General features: G+C 32.0%; 1 protein-coding gene across 1 annotated transcript in view; it reads left to right on the forward strand.

The window, feature by feature from the left end:
- LOC129753406 (cardioacceleratory peptide receptor) overlaps positions 1 to 17,107 on the forward strand; it is a 157,541-nt gene that overhangs the window by 75,505 nt on the left and 64,929 nt on the right. The window contains exon 2 of the mRNA XM_055749229.1: positions 11,421 to 12,458. Within this exon, the coding sequence (XP_055605204.1) occupies positions 11,541 to 12,458 (918 nt within the window). The 5' untranslated portion in view covers positions 11,421 to 11,540. The remainder of the gene's footprint in view (positions 1 to 11,420; positions 12,459 to 17,107) is intronic.

Consider the following 17,107-nt stretch of genomic DNA (forward strand, 5'->3'; position numbering starts at 1 on the left):
AAAAATTTTATCAACACAATTTGTTTTTATCTTATTTGTTTTGGCAAATGAAGTGAATAATTCCGGGTAAAATCCGGGCTTTCTTCAATGAAATCCGGGTAACAAGGCCGGACCGAACTTTTGTCGAGTAAAAAACTAAAAAAAAACCTAAATATCCGGGCAAACCCGGATAAAACCGAATAGTTTGGCAACCTTTACTTATACCCATTTGGCTTCAAAGGCTTTATATTGCTTCAAAATATTGCTTTTTTAAAGTTACCTGGACACTTACTAAAACTGATTAATTAGTTTGATATCAAATCATATATCTAAAATTTTGCTAAACAATATTTTCTTTTCACCATTGATTTGCATTAGCTTTGAAGACTAAATTGTATTATTGAATACAAATTAAATACTGTCAAGCCGGTAAAATATCGTAAGAATAGTATTATTTCTTGATATCTGAATTTGAGTCCTGTTCACAGTTATGCACCATTCACGGGTCTTAAAGTTTAAATTAGATTCTAATAACTAAATCCAGGCGATGTTTGTAATAACCGAAAAGATTAAAAGTTTATCCATGGCAGATGGCACAATTGATTTTGTTAATCGATTGAAATAGAGATGAACAAATAAGTACTAAAAAAAATTCTCTTATTTAAAATAATTCTTACATATTTTCTTTCAAAAATGTCTATCACTAAATCACAGATGACGCCTTTTAATAAAGATTTTTTTGAAGGTATTTTCTATTTGGCTGATTTTTTGAGATAAAACATTTTAAAGATAATCAAGCATTGCCATCTAAAGTTATTCTTGTTTTAGTATAACCCAATAAATCTTATCAAAAAGATCAAGAGCGTATACAAAATCAGTGAAAATATAAAAAAAAACCTTTTAGTAACATTTAAAAATAATAAATGAGGTACTGGAACAAAAATTTGCTGCATCTCTGTGAAATCAGAGATGTTTTAGTCTTCAACCTGATGTCTAGTTTTGTAACGTAATTTCATTTTTTGCATCGAGTAAGTTGTTATTTTAAGTCTAATCTTCAAATCTACGGTGTTTTATGATTTGTGAATTACGACCTCACCGCCCCTTGAGCCTTTCCAACGCCCCCCAAATTTCGATATTGAGCTCACCGCCCCCCTGGAAGATCTCAACGCCCCCAAGGGGCGGTAGGGACCACTTTGAAAACCACTGTTCTAGATAGACAAATTGGAAAATCTAGAATACAAAAAGTGATACAATTCTCATCTTTCGCTCTAGCAAATTTTTGAGTTTTCGAAGAATTCGAATTGATCATCATTTTTTTTACTAAAATACCTTAAACTTTATTTATTCTCCCCTTCGGAATTTCCAAAAAATCGAAAGAGAGGGGACAATAAAACATTTTGATATTTGTTCCAGCCTTAATATAAGCATTGTTACATCTAAAGTTTGATTTTCACCTGAACTAATCCATTGAAAATTTTCCATCGTATACCGATTTAATTTTTTTAAGTAAACAAATACAGTGAATCCCATCGGAAAAAAAATTCCTTTTAAAAGATCCACTTCTCGATTGAAGAAATTCAAGAGTATTAACAAGTTTAAAAAAATTTAAAATAAATTAAACTAAAATAAACTAAGTTAAAATTAGGTGAAATTAGACTAAACTACAGACAAACAAGTTAAAATCAAATATTCTATTCAAATTTAAAAAAAAAAAGTTTGGTGATTCATAGTTTATTGGTTTGGTTTAATAAGTTCTTAAAGTGTTGCATCAGTTCGGTCTTGAAAATATTCCTATTCCTATTTTTACGTTTCAATGACAGATTATGAAAAAAAGACAAAATAAGGAAATTTTACAACTTAACCTCGTTTATGATGATCGAATCGTTAAAGTTAAAAAAAACAAATTTCTGATAGATTTTGGACACTAACTTTGGATATTTTTTGAGAGATTGTTGTAACTTCATATTCTAATCATTTTCTTATCCTTAGGGGCCATTCAAATACTACGTAACACAATTTTCGCTCATTTTCGACTCCCCCTTCCCCTTCGTAACACATTGGTTTAAGATAGTCTATCCGAAATCCGCAAATCGTAACCAAAATAAAAGTTTAAAGGGTTAAAATTTTATGCTGATATAAAATATTTTTCAAGAACCCAAATTTAGTCTCCATTTTTTTGTGTTCTTTGTACATCTAAATGAGTTACTCCATTTTCAAATGGCTCTTGAAAAATAACACAAGATCACAAAATTCACATTTTCCGAGGTGCTAAGAGGTTGATAACGTATTTCGATTCCAAATATGCAATTATTCTTCATTCTATCAGGTTTCGTTTTTATAATGACTTTTGGAAATTTGTTAAATCATTTCAGAAATTTATTCAATTTTTTAACAAAACTTTAAAACAAAAACTTTAAATACAAAATTTGAAATCAATATTAAACTTTCCCAAGACCATAAGTAATTTTGAATTCTGCGTAAAATGTTATAGAAGTTTTCCATTTGTTTATTTTTCCCCATTCTGTAAAAAACTGGGATTTTGACGAATTTTAAATAATCCAGTTGAATTTTGAATATTCTTTAAAAAAATCAATTTATTTTGCTGACTTAAATAAATTTGTCAGATTAATAAAAATTGTTTTTTTTCTTTCTTCGGTTATGTAAAAAATACTTGAAATTTTTTTCCAAGTTTTACAAAATTTGTAAATTTAACTTTTTTAGAACATTCATCGTTATAATCATAAATATATTATCCCTTAATTGAATGAAGTTTTAAAACAACTTTTTTTTCATGTAGATTTGTTAGTTCATTAATTTTATCAATGATCGATTTCACTCAAAACTAATTCATTTTTAACTTTATTCACTTAAGGTTGCCAGATTGTCCGTTTTATCCGGGTTTGCCCGGATATGCAATTCAAAATTAGGGAAAAAAATGTCAAGCCCGGATTTTGCTCAGATTTATCACTTTTTTGGCGAATCAACCAAAAAAAAAACAAATTGTGTCGTAAAAATTTTGCAACTTATGCATCCAAAACGATTTGTTTCTTAAGAAATTTTTGCAAAAATAATCATGAATGGTTTTCGGTAGTCAAAAATATGATGTTAAATCTTCCGATTAGTTTTGATGCATTTTTTTTTCATTTTTATTTCTTGATTTTTGTTGAGTAATCTCTGGCTTTGGCAAAATTTGCCCGGATATTGCCCGGATATTGCCCGGATTTTTGAACCTCAATAAAGAATCAAATGCTCGGATTTTGACAAGTTTTTCAATAAAATTGCCCCGATTTGTCTGGCTCGAATACATGCTGAAAAATTCTGATAACCTTATATTAACTCCATACTACCAAAATTAAAGGTGAAATATCTGACAAAACATTGAACACTTCGGACGCCAAATTCTACCAAATCAATCATTAAAACATAGGCACTTAAGTGCTGTTCACTTGAATTTTCAATGAAATTCTATCAATATGTTTTTTAGATGGTACGACGTTTTTATTGAAAAAAAAAATCAATTTAAAATGTTAAAAAACTTTTTTTTTTCATCTTCATGTTATGTTCAAATATTCAAATACATCTACCGAATTTCATAATTCGACTTTGTAAATTTTTGAAATATTTTTAATCAGTTTGTTTATCAATTCTGAATATTTTTGTTAAGAAAACATAATCTTCTAGTAAAAAAGAAATTCTGCAAAAAAACATGGATGAGTTTTGGACCAAGACGAAGCTTTTAAGACCCCAGGGTTTGAAAAATTCCAAAATGACCCCAAATCGACTCAGTCTATTGTACATTCAATATTTACAACAAAACTTGTAACTCCTTTTTTATTTTAATCAGTTTATTGATCATTCAAGAAATCACTTATTTCGCAACCTGTACTTCGTGAGTATAAGCTTTCAATGATGAATTGAACATGCTGTTAAGTTATTATTGTAATCTTAAAAAATTATCTTTTTAAAACTATTGTTTTGTTGACCAAAAGAATTCGAACATTAAAAATGATTAAATCAAATTAAAATGAACCTATATATTTTGAATCCTTTTTTTTCGTTTTTGTTTTTACAGAAATATCGATTGAGTTTCAATTCAAAGTTTGTAGAATAAATGGTTGGGTGGCTTACTTTTATAAATTTGGGGTAGAATAAGGAAAGATTATCCTGATAAAAATTCACATGTGAAATAATTTATCCATGCATCCAGTGTTTAGATGGTCACGAGCATGCAGAGATCGTACAGTGAAAAGCCGAGTGAAAGAAAAAAATTTGGTCTTAAAAAAGTCTATGAATATACCTGATTGAAAAGTATTCTGTGTTAGTGAGTTAACCGAAAAAGTTATTGAAAATTTAGAAAAAAGTCTGAGAAATTATTCCAGTTTTTTTTTTTGCTTTAAGCTGTCGTGGAGTCTGAAGAAACAGTTTAATTTTTCACATTAGGAAATAATTCATTTGAAAGGTTTTGGTTTTAAGGGGGAAAATTGAATGCGATGTATAAAAAAGTTTATGGATTGAAGCAGTTTTCATGCATGTCTCCCCGGATCGTAGAATATGTAGCAGAACAGGAACTTGATGAGGAACTTTCGTGTATCCTTTTTCTTTCTACCTTTTCTTTAACATTGTTTTTATGGTAATGTAAAAATTAAAAACTCTCGAATATAAGTGTGAAATCATGCGTTTCGTGTATGTTTTATCAAGAAAATCATATTTCCAAAAGTCATTTATCTGATTTTTGGTTATTTAATTTTGGGTTTGAATTTAATTGTTTATATCACGGGTGAGCAACCTTTTGAACCAACGGGCCAATTTAAATTAGAAATCTTGTCGGCGGGCCACACTTAAAATAACTTAACGACAGTATTTATAACTACAAATTTTTGGCGAAAACAAATCTGAAAAAGGAAAGATTAACCGAATTTACGAGTTTAAAAACAGAAAATTAACACGACTTTTTAAATACCCGATATTGAAAAGTTACATCACTAAATCTTTGTCATTTTTACTATCACTCAATTTTTCAATTGTCAATCACCGTCTTCTTTGCGTTGAACGTTGAATAGCTAATTGACTTTCTGTGTTTTGTTTTTCCATAATTAAAACTTGTCCTCAAAGCCTACATTTTTTTCCAACAAACGATAAGAACCTCGTTTTTAAATCAAAGTTCTGTATTGGATCATTGCATTGAGATGTTGAGCAAGGTTGTATAGAAATCACAGAAAAATTTTCAATTCACATATTTTTAAGTCACTATCTTCAAAATTCTAGAATTTTTATCCAGATTTTCATAATTTTTAATCTTATTTAGATATCATTGGGATAGGATTTCAAAAACTATATTATGAGTGAAACAACTCAATTTATCGACCTTTGTTATAAATTTTCTATCAAATTTCTGAAAAAAGCATCACAGATAATCGTCAAATAACTTTTGGGTCAATTCACAGAATTTCAGATATCTATTGTTTTTATCAAGAAATAATAATAATTATTGTCGGTAACTTTAATGCCGGCTGATTCATGTTAATATAAAATCTAAAATCGTTCTCCCAGGCTTTATTATTAAACTTTCGTTTTTTCGTCAATATTCAGAAATAAATAATATTTCCCAAGGTTTTGGTTTGAATTTTTTTTGCCAGTATTTGAATGCTAACAGAACAAGCCTTTTTACCGAATTAGCTAGAAAATTATCTGCTGAGCATATTTGTTATCATTCAGCTTTATTTTTGCTTGAGACGAAAATAATGACTTCACTAACGGACTTCGAAATTCCTTTAATCATGTGTAGCTTTAGCTGCTCTTCCTCATTTTAATGGATTTTGCTTTTCAAGGTGGTAGGAGTTAAATAATCAGGAAAAATGTATCCTGATTTAAAAAAAAAATTAAAATTACGTAATGCCAATAAAAAAAAAATATTGCATTTATGCCTTGAACAGAACATAACAGATGCTTAAAAGCCAGAAAAAGTTAACAATTTCAATGATTGTGGGGCAAATGCAGATTAGAGCATATTCTGATCCAAGTCATTTAAATTTTTCTCACAATACATTGTTGAAAAAAAAGGGTAAAGCATAGAAATTTGAAAAAAGCTATTCGGGTCGCACAAAAGGGTCTCGCGGGCCACATGCGGCCCGCGGACCGCTGGTTGCTCACCCCTGGTTTATATTGTTCCGTTACTATGGCAACATGTTTGGCTACTTGGCTACTAAATTTTTGGCTACTGGGTTTGATGACAATTTGTTATGTATACTAAAGATAAAACTTCTCTCGTGTTCCATGAAATAAGTTTTCAAAAGAATTCGTGGCTGTACTATTTTTTTCTGTTTCTTTAACATTTCTTTTTAAGAGCGAGTAAAGGCGCTAGAAGATCAGAGATGATGTTGCACCGAAATTCTAAACTTTTTATTTAGACGTTGAAAGTAGAAACAATTCAAAATTCATTTTTTTTTTTCAAATAAAAGTCTCGATAAAATTAAATTGAATAAAACTTACGCACTTTTATCCTAAAGTTTAGAATTTCTTTGCATAAAAAACCTCATTTCCATCCACAGAAGGACAGACCCCATCATCAAGGAGCACCCAAATTTAGCATTTGTGCTCCCAACAGTAAAATATTTGACAAATAATAATTAGAGAAACGTATGGTACTGTTGTCCACGTTTCTTCTCCCCCATGCCCCAGTTGTCTCTGCTTTTAATACTGCACAGTGGGCCCGGCCTAGTAAAGATGAATAGTAAATGTACTTTTACTACTCACTGGGATGCTGACAAGATCTGACTGTGCATGTATCATAAGTATAAACATAAGCATGATCTGATGTTTTCTTAAGTCGGATTTAGGTTATGTGTTAAATATGGTGTTATATTTAATGTATCCGATTTCTGTAGATTGATTCTAATTTTCGAAGCCTTCAATTCTGGGATTATTCGAATTGTTTAAGTCGCATTCGTTTTCTGGTGTTTCGGAACTATTGATTTCAAATTCGTAAACTATAGGAGAGATAAGGTCACCTTAAGGAAATCGCTTATTTAACCATATTTAACCAACAGCTATAATATGTGAATTACATCATTGTTTTATGTTCAGACACTAAAATAGTCTATTTCCTAATTGGATGAAACTTGAAAAAGTAGATGATAACGTTTAAAAATACATTTTAAAATCTTTTGTCGAAAGCTGAAAATCAGTCACTGTAGGGGCATAATGAAAACTAACTCCCTACCCCCCCTTCCCCCCTCTGGAGCAGAATAAGCACCGTTAATTGGGGCACGATGAGCGTTTGCTGCCGGGGAATCTAGCAGCGAATTCAACTCGATGAAATCAACTGAATAATAGAGCTACAACTTGACCTGTTTCATCTGACGATTTGGGCTAGAGGTGATGGGCGCGCTCGCTATCCCGATTTACGATTTCTCATGCGTTAAACAGAGAAAGCAATAGCCGTCACTCCAATTCCAATCCGATTAGATGTCATTCTTATGGAATTCTGTGTAAGAGTTAAGAGCTAGCTTCATTCGCATTCATTTCGCATTTCATTTAGCAGGCCCAAGCCCAATTGGAAGGTGTCGGAGAGATAAGGCCCAATCGTCAGTTGTAAACTAGTCAACTTCATCGAGTTAAATTCGCTGCTAAATTCTATGGCAAAAAATGCTCATCATGCCCCGGTTAATGGTGCTTTATAAGCCCCGAGTCAACATGTTAAAGTATAAATGCGTTTTAAAATTGATTATAGAAAAAAATCTAAAACTTAATTATGGTATTGAGGAACAATGTGTACATCATCCTGCAGTGCGTATTTTATAGATCAAGATTATTTAACGATCATAAGAGCTTATTTTCCGGTGCTCTAATATTATAATACTAGCTGATTTTACCCAGCCTTGCTCGGGTTCACAAAAGATATTAATCAAACTGAGTCGATTGATTTTTCGAAAGCTTTATGTTCATCATTTCAAGAAATTGGGACCATGTTTGGCCACGTAAGTTTTGTAAGTCTTTTTAAAGTTTTTATTGAGATTATTCACTGTATTTATCGATTTCATTTTTTTAGAAGAAGCTTTTAGTTTTAAAGATTATGAATTGAATTTTAAAATAATTTCTATCTTCTCTATCACAAAAAACTTTAATCTCTTTTGGAGACTATCCCACTTTTCAAGATGGATGATCTCCCTGTACAATGGTATATTTAAGTAGGGGAGAGTGGGGTATCGTGGGCCATGGGGAAACGTGGGCCACTTTTAATATCTCAGATGTGTGTTGAGATAAAAATCTCAAACCAACTGTCATCGTCGTCGCTTCGCGTGAGCATGTATTCCTATATGTTGTTGACTAAAATACGCATCATATGCTTCTTTTATTTATCAAGCTAAAAAAAATTAGAAAAATTTGCTTACGTAATTAAAAAAACACCCGCTAATTTCATCGATGGTGAACCTAAAGTGCATAACAAAAATATGCTCATACACTTATGATCTTAGTTTTGTCATGATCTTTCACGTGAAAAAGGAATTTTTGATGAAACATGAATAAGTCACACAAACGCAACCAATTTGCAAATCATAGCTTGTGGGGAATCGTGGGCCACACATCTTGAATCACCTATATTTTTATGTTTTTATACACATTCAGAACTTAAAATACGTTTTACCTATCTGCAAAGTTTTCTTAGCCAAATGAAGAGTTATGAAACATATTTTGTCCATCCTATATAAGAAATTTTGCCAAAACGTTCGCGAGCCAGGTTTTGGAATCTATGCGATCATACACAGCACTATTTTTTATTTCATCATTTGAAATTGCTTTTAAATATCGAAATGAATTAGGAAATCACAGTTTTGGGCCAACTCATCAACTTTGAATGTTATTTGGTCAATTTGGATTCCCCACGATTCCCCACCATTTTTCAAAATCCAAAAAATATTGCTTTTTTTCAAACAGTCAGAATTTGGGAAAAATAACTTATTAAAAAAATTAAAAAAAACCTTATGATACCTTGAAAATGTAGTAAACCATACCATTTTTTATTTTCATTTTATCTTTTATAATGAAGAAGTTATGGAACAACGAAAAAAAGTGGCCCATGATTCCCCACTCTCCCATATTATTTAATTAAAAATTTCTAAAAACATTTCCGAACCTTGTTGAACCTTGTTGAACCATGTTAAAGACTCATTTGGCATGTTTTCAATTGTATGTGTGCTTTTTTAATTTAACACTGTTTTTCTTAAATGTTGCAAGTTGCGCTAAAAGTTTCTTGGAGTTATCGAAAAGAAATCGTCTCTGAACCGAAATAACCATTTAAATGTTATGGAAATGGTCTTATTTGAGTTCCATTAATTATTTTGAAGAGTGATCAATGTTAAAATTCTTTGAAATCATTTGTTTAAACTCGCAGTACCAAACGATTTTTTTCAAAATTGGATGGTAGAATTGAACACATTGATGACCAAAAATAAATCAAATAGTATACGTAAATTGGCCAATGAAATAGAATTGTATAAAACTAAAAATCTCAGATTGTATTATCTAATCAATTTTCTAATCCCCCGTTTGAATTCCTTGAAGGCTATCGAAGCGTTAAAATCGCAGCCTTGGGTATATAACTCTAAATCTAAAGATTTTTTCTTTCTCTATAGGGAATCCTAAAAATTTGAAAATGGTTGGTTAAAAGCTGGAGTTTATGAAAATCGGTTCATTAGTTTTTCAGCATTCAGTCCAAATAGTTATTCAGCTGAAAAAGCCAATTCACTGTTGACTGTTCAGTTCACTATATATCCTTGTAAACTCTCAAAGCCCCCCAGCGGGGTGGTAAGCAGCACATTGAAAATCACTACAATTTTAGTCAATACCTATATTCTTTACAGGATAGTTGTATTTTTCAATTCAAAATGTAGGCTCATTATTGCATCCAAATATTTCGTACCGGTACCACGTGTTTTGAACAGTAGAAGGAAAAAACACCCGCCAAAATTTTACCTTTCAAATCTTTGATGCTCAGCAAGCTTTGATTTGCTTTCCAGTCCACGTGAACTCTTGATGGTCGTTTCTAATGCCCGGCCCATGGTGATGGTGAAAACAACCCCGCCAAAGAGAAAAACTTGGTTCTGAAAAATGGGTGCCATGACTTTTGGTTTGTGGGAAAAAAAACGAAAGTTGTATGGGAGGGTCCATTTTCTCAGGTGGGAGGGGCTCGAAACTATTACTAAAACCTTCCCATGTTCCAAACACATAACTGTACCAAATTTCAGGCTGATCGGTTAAGCGGTGTGGATTTCTATAAGGTGCATACAAACATATATAGTCCAACTCATCTTTAAATATTAGAGATTTTACTCACTTGAGTACCTAGTTGATTTGTTTTAAATAAGTCTGTAAAGATGTTGAGCAGATTTCTGTTTGCTGAAAAATTAATACTATAGGAACTACAAAACTGTTCAGCATAAAAAATTTATTCGAGAAAATCAGTTCTTCCGTGGAAAACATGAGTGTTTATTCTGCCCCGGGTGCTCGTTATGCCCTTATCTCCCCTAATTATTTCTGATACGATTTCATGTTTCTTGTGTTACAACTCATTCAGGGTTAAGGTAGTGTTAAATAAACTTAAATTATGCCAGTTTAAAAAAAATCACAAGTTAGAGCTACAAATTTATGTTTAATTTAAAATTATCATTCAAAAAATTTGTTCAAAATTCTGGAAATTTGTGAAATTTTTCAAAATCTGTAATCCGTGTCTATTATGACCAGAAGAATTTGTTCAAAAATATCCAAATTCATCTGGGATTTTGTCGAGTATATTATTTGGAGTGTATTTTGTACATCTATTGACATTTCGGTTATTTATTAGGCCGGAAAATCAATCAAACTTTTGTTTCGTCTGATCACCCCCCCCCCCCCCCCCTTTCACACCCATTTGATTTATTTGAAATTTGAAAAATTGGTTATTGGACAATTTGCATTATTTTATTTGGAGCTAGTCTCCTGAGACGATTTCCTTTTTTTTTAATCAAATAATTTCAAATTTTACTTATGATTACACAAACCGGTGCACAAAACAGCGTACGGCCTGAGGGTGCAATCATTCATTTAATCGTTCCTAAATGAAAATAATGATTATTTTAAAACCATTCTTATGAAGATTGCTAAACCGCTACAGAGTGGCTCAAAGCAATTTACCCGAGGAAAAATAACTCATCACTGCATAACATGTTATATCACACATGAAAATTATGAAAAAAAAAAAAATAAAGCACAGCCAAGCGTTTTTTATTTTCATTTTTCTAAAAACCAACTTATCAGAATTGGTGCTATACTAAGCGTTACATAAAAAATAAATATAAATAACCATAAATCCTTAATCCTGATCTTGCTGGTACGCTTTGACCAGTACCTATATTTTCAAACCACACCATAGATCAACATCCTGAATTAAAGTTTATCTCTTCCAGAAAATGGATCCTTGGCCGAGGGTATTAACCTAACGAGGACGTGCGGCGCCCCCTAAATTGACCACACCAGGCATCAGTCGATGAGTGTGTGGACAGCCAAAAGCCGCACTAAGAAGGATAATGGCTCTGTCCAACTTGTCATCCATCGTACTCGAATCTATCTACGGTGTGGTGGCCGACGGAAACCTAACGTTATCGGAAAATTACACAACCGACAGCATTGCCGCTTCATTCCAGTGGCCGGACGCGGTTTTATTGCCCACCATCGAAAGTTCCGCCAATACCAGCACCCACCACAACATCAGCCGCCCGGGTCCGATACAAGTCATTAGTAATTTCACGTTGATTGACAACAGCGGGTGGGAAAATGGCACTTCTTCCTCGGTCTCCAGCAGCTATCATCAGCAGCCATCGCCGCAGCTTCTGTTGTTGCCGACTTACCTCTCGACGCTGGCCACGGTGACGAGAAGCATTTTGGAGTCTAATCTGACCGAGATCACACGCTATTCCCTGGAAGACTGCCAGCTTCTTAACATCACCTTCGACGAAAATGGCACCGGAATCAATCATCCCGATGTAGTGTGCCTCCCACACGCACCCACACTCTACAAATCGGCAGTGATACGGGTCATAGTGTTGTCCGCCATGGCCCTGGTATCACTTCTCGGGAATATTGCCACCATGTGGAACATTCGCAAGAATCGCAAATTTCGACGCCTGGCGCGACACAACTGGAGCGCCATCTATTCGCTCATTTTTCACCTGTCGATAGCAGATCTTCTGGTCACCGTGTTCTGTATGATCGGTGAGGCCGCCTGGAGTTATACCGTCGAATGGGTGGCCGGGTCGGTGGCCTGCAAGTTGTTCAAGGTGGTGCAAATGTTTAGTTTGTATCTGTCGACCTACGTGCTGGTGCTAGTCGGTGTGGATCGCTGGGTTGCAGTTAAGTATCCGATGAAATCACTCAACACTGCCCGACGTTGTCATCGATTTCTGCTCGGGGCTTACATGCTGTCGTTTGTGCTCAGCATACCTCAGGTGAGTCGATGGAACACGTGTTCTTTCTCATTGATTAACTCAACCCATTGAAGTGTATATTAGCGTGGTCCTTTTTCTCATTTACTTAAAATTGTGCTCTAAACCGCATTCTCATCTGGTTTCAAATATTTTAGAACACTACCCAAATAAAGGCTTTGATAGATGCATGTTGGCTTAATCTGTCTAATTCCCTTGAGTGGATTATGTGTTGTACAGTTCGTTACATAAGGACATAGTCACTATAGTGAGAAAATTAAAATCCCCTTTACGGAAATGATTTTAATTATTGATTTATTTCATCAAATTTTGTGAATCCACCGGACAATCTGCTTCAAATGGCAAGGGCGATTCTTCTCAAGCTTCATCTTCATTTGAGCCCAACGTTTTCAATTGGATTGAAATCAGGCGACTTTGATGGCTATTCCAAAGTCACAAGTCACAACAACATTTTGCTCTTTCAACGAGCGACAAGCCTTGCATCGATGTTTCGGTTCGTTGTCCTCCTGAAGAACAACTTCCAGAACTCTCTTCTGCTGTTGTACGTTGATTTTGAAAAGTTATTCGACCGAATGAACCGTGAAAACATCTGAGCTGTACTTACACGAAGAGGAGTTCCAAAGTACAAAACAATTTCTGTTAGGGGAGAGACGGGCTAAATGCGCATATTAAGGAGAATACTTATTTCCTCACAAATTCCAATATGTACATGGGTGTCTAAAAATTATATTCAAAGCAGAAAGTTTCATTTAAGAAATTTATAAATTGGCACATAAACCATCAGCTGGCTCGGTTCCAGTACAATATATTCAATTTTCCCATACAAACCTCAACATTTAAATTTACTCATCTAAACGTTGCTTGAAAATTCTGCAAAAAACCATGGATTAGTTTTATTAGTTTTATTTTCTATTTCAACTTTTTTTTCGATATTCTTTGATACAACTTCAATCTGTGAATCTATAATTTTCCGTACGAAAAAATGTTGATGAAAGGTGATTTTGTTGAATCAAAGCAATCGAAAGATTCCTTTTAATTCAACCACGGTAAATGAAAAGTTCATATACCAGTATTTCGATAGCAACTTACTACCTTACCACATGAAGAAGGTAGTAAGTTGCTATCGAAATACTGGTATATGAACTTTTCATTTACCGTGGTTGAATTAAAAGGAATCTTTCGATTGCTTTGATTCAGTTGAATCATTCAACCAAGTAGGCTCATACCACAACAGAGTGATTTTGTTATTTTATATACATACCAGGAAGTAAAAAATATTGATTTATGAGCTAACTAAGAAATCTCTCGTTTTAAATGTTATTTAATAAATGAAAAAACACTGGATGTTGAAATGAAGAAAATTTTCAATTTTCTTTTTTTTCTGAGCTATTTTTTATAAAAGTACAAAATAATCACAACGAAATTTTAATGATTCTCATTTTGCAACTTTACGATCAATACACAAATATTTGTGATAATTTTTGATTATAATTTCTATAAACTTTAAGCTAATTTAAAAACACTGCTATTTTTTATTATTGTTCAGTTATATTTTTCTGAAATATCGTGATTATCAATTCTGAAATTCATTTCTCATTGTGAATTGTAGTCCAAAAATTTTATTCTAAATCTTAATTTACTTCTAAAATAAAATAATAAAATATTTGTATTTTGAAACTTTATTTAATCTGAAATAAAATTTCAATCATTTCTTGAGAATATTTACAAATTTGAAACAAAGAGGGTATGAATAAAAAGAAAAATTGATTTTATTCCTTGAAGACCACAATACTCAATTGTCTTCAAAACAATGTTTTAAAATAATTAAGAAATTATGAAATGAAGGATCAATTTCTGAAAACATAGGGGAGAATGAGGATACTTGATCCCTGGGATACTTGATTCCTTAGCCATATCTCGAAACTGGAACGACTTACAAAGATAAAATGTTCTAGAAAAATGTGCCATATGGATTAAAACATCTTTGCTATAAGCTAGGGTTGCCATCCGTCCCGCAAAAGCGGTACATGTCCCGCTTTTTTAGAAAATGTCCCGCCGTCCCGCTTTTCTCTCAAAATGTCCCGCTTTTTCCTGAGAAATCTTTTGTGGTAGACTCACCCTTCTCCTATTCTTCCCTTCAAAATAGTTGGTCCGTGCTTGATGAAAACGCTTCTTATAAAATCTCTCCCCGATCATTTTCTACTCCTGTGATTGTTTTCTAATCTTTTTTATCCATTTATGATTTTCAGAACTGTGTTATCAGATTATCACCGCTGGTTTATTTTTTTTTATTTTATATCACCGCTGGTTTATGATTCTAATAATGATTAATGGCATTTCGGTGAAGTATACATTCTAACAGGAAGAATTTCAAATGAAAGTAATGAAAATTATAGACGGATAGATTAAATTAGGAATTCAGAACTAGATACTTTTTTACTTAAAGAACATGACATTCACCGATAAGGCTGTAAAAATTAAATAGGTAACAGTTTTATGAAGTTTCACTGTCTTACACTCGAAAAACCTTAATTTAGCCTCAATTTATATTCAATGGTTCAAAACAAAAAATCATTCAAATATAATGTTTTTTTTTTTGTGTTTCCTTTTCTCAAAATAAACAGCATTTTTTTAAAGTTTAATAACTTGTTTTGTTTGGCATTTGAAATTTGCCAGAATATTTTCTAGACATATCCGGACCGGGCATCTGTTTTCAAAATTTGCAAAGTCAAAATCGCGGAATTGTTCAGAAAAATTAAAAAAATATATAGTTCAAAACATATTTTCACATCAAAACATAACAGCTCATTTTAAATCTTATTTTAGGTTTCCGAAAAACTGTTCATGATTATTTAGATAAAACTTGCTCAAAAAATCGTTTCTGGACGCCAAAATAAAAAATTTATTATAGCTCAATTTTATTTGTTTGTTCAATTCGGAAAATAAAATGAAAAAATCTGTGAAAAATCCAGCGAACTTTTCTTAAATTTTGTGTCAAATATCCAGATAAGTTCGGACAAGCCCGGCAATTTTTCAAGCTTATCTTTGCATTACCATAAAAATTGGTTAAGCGTCCTTTAAACACGTTCTAGCGATGTAAATACTATTTTTTATTGAAGATAACATTTTAAATTATTTCCAAATCATGATGGTTCAATATTTTTCTCCGGAATCCTAGCAGAATCCCTTGAATATATAGCTTAAGGAAAATGGAATTCCGGATAAAATAAAACAGGACTACTGAGCGAAAAAAAATAATTTTAAATCAATTAATGAATCAATGGATGAGTTAAATTAAATAATCTTAATAGATGATCAAAAACGACTGTTTAAAAATATAAAAACTTTCTTCAAATTTGGGATTTAAATTGCCTTGAACTACAACATTTTCGACTGAAGTGTTCACAGTTTACAAAAATGTCAGTTTTCTTGAGAATGAAAATTTTAAAACAAATTATCCATATTTTATTACTTTCTATGCACTATTTTAGCTGAAGGAACATATGCATATGTATGAAAAAGGTCATAATAATTTGGTTTTTAAAAGTTTTCAAAATGTCCCACTTTTTTCAGCGATGTCCCGCTTTTTATTCATGAAATGTCCCGCTTTTTTAAAAAGTATCTGGTAAGCCTACTATAAGCTTAAAAAAATTTAACAAATAAATCTTCTAGTTCATCTATGGGTTAAAAAATCATTCCAACTTTTTGAGCATAGAAACTTGAAGTTACACGCTGTCATAAAATGAAAAAGACGGTAAATTGCAAATTTTTTCAAAAAAAATATGTTGAAAATAAGAAAATGAGATCAAGTATCAGCATTCTCTCCTAAGGGAACAAAAATCGCATTGATGCAAAAAACTTATTGTTTTTTATTTTATGGATGTTTTTTTTAAATGTTACAAAGACATTTTAAATAAAAGTTTTGAAAAAGTTACATAAAATTTCCTTTTGATTTATAGTTTTTCGGAAATATAGAAATTTAACTAAATTTATTAAAAAAAATTTAACCAAAATGAATTTCAGATATTTAAAAAATCGTTTTGCAGTCTTCTACCTACATAGATGTTTAATAAATTAAAATCGTTAATAAGAAAAACTAAAAACAACGCCATCTTGAGATGTCGCAAATAAAAAAGGTATATCATTTAAATGAATTTTCTGAAATTTGTGGAATTACATTTTTTCTAACTAAAGGCTTGTATATCTGAAACTAGAAAATCTAGTCCAAAGCTCAATCCTTCATGAGATAAAAGATAATAAAAAGATTCAAAATCAGTTTTAGTTTTTATCCAGGTATTTTATTTCTTTCAGGTTCCATTCAGTAAAAATTGCTAAATTTTAAGATTGTACGAGCCATAGCACAAAGAATCTTAATCAAATTCGATGAATGAGTAGAACTAGTCAAGAGTAATAATATCGATTTAGAAGTCCAAAACCTCGAAATCTCATCTCAGCTTCACAATTCTACTAAAGTTTTTCAAAAAACTTGTTCATAATATCAAGGGGAATAACAAGTAATATTTAAAGCTTTATAGCAGGTTACTAGATAAAGTTTTGGTTTCATAGGGGGCTGGAACAGTCTAGTAAAACTATCGGTGTTACTTGGATAATTAGTCCCGAATATTGAATTCGATAAAGTTAGACTAAGCTTG

The sequence above is a fragment of the Uranotaenia lowii genome, chromosome 3 (assembly GCF_029784155.1).
Source record: "Uranotaenia lowii strain MFRU-FL chromosome 3, ASM2978415v1, whole genome shotgun sequence".
NCBI lineage: Eukaryota > Metazoa > Arthropoda > Insecta > Diptera > Culicidae > Uranotaenia > Uranotaenia lowii.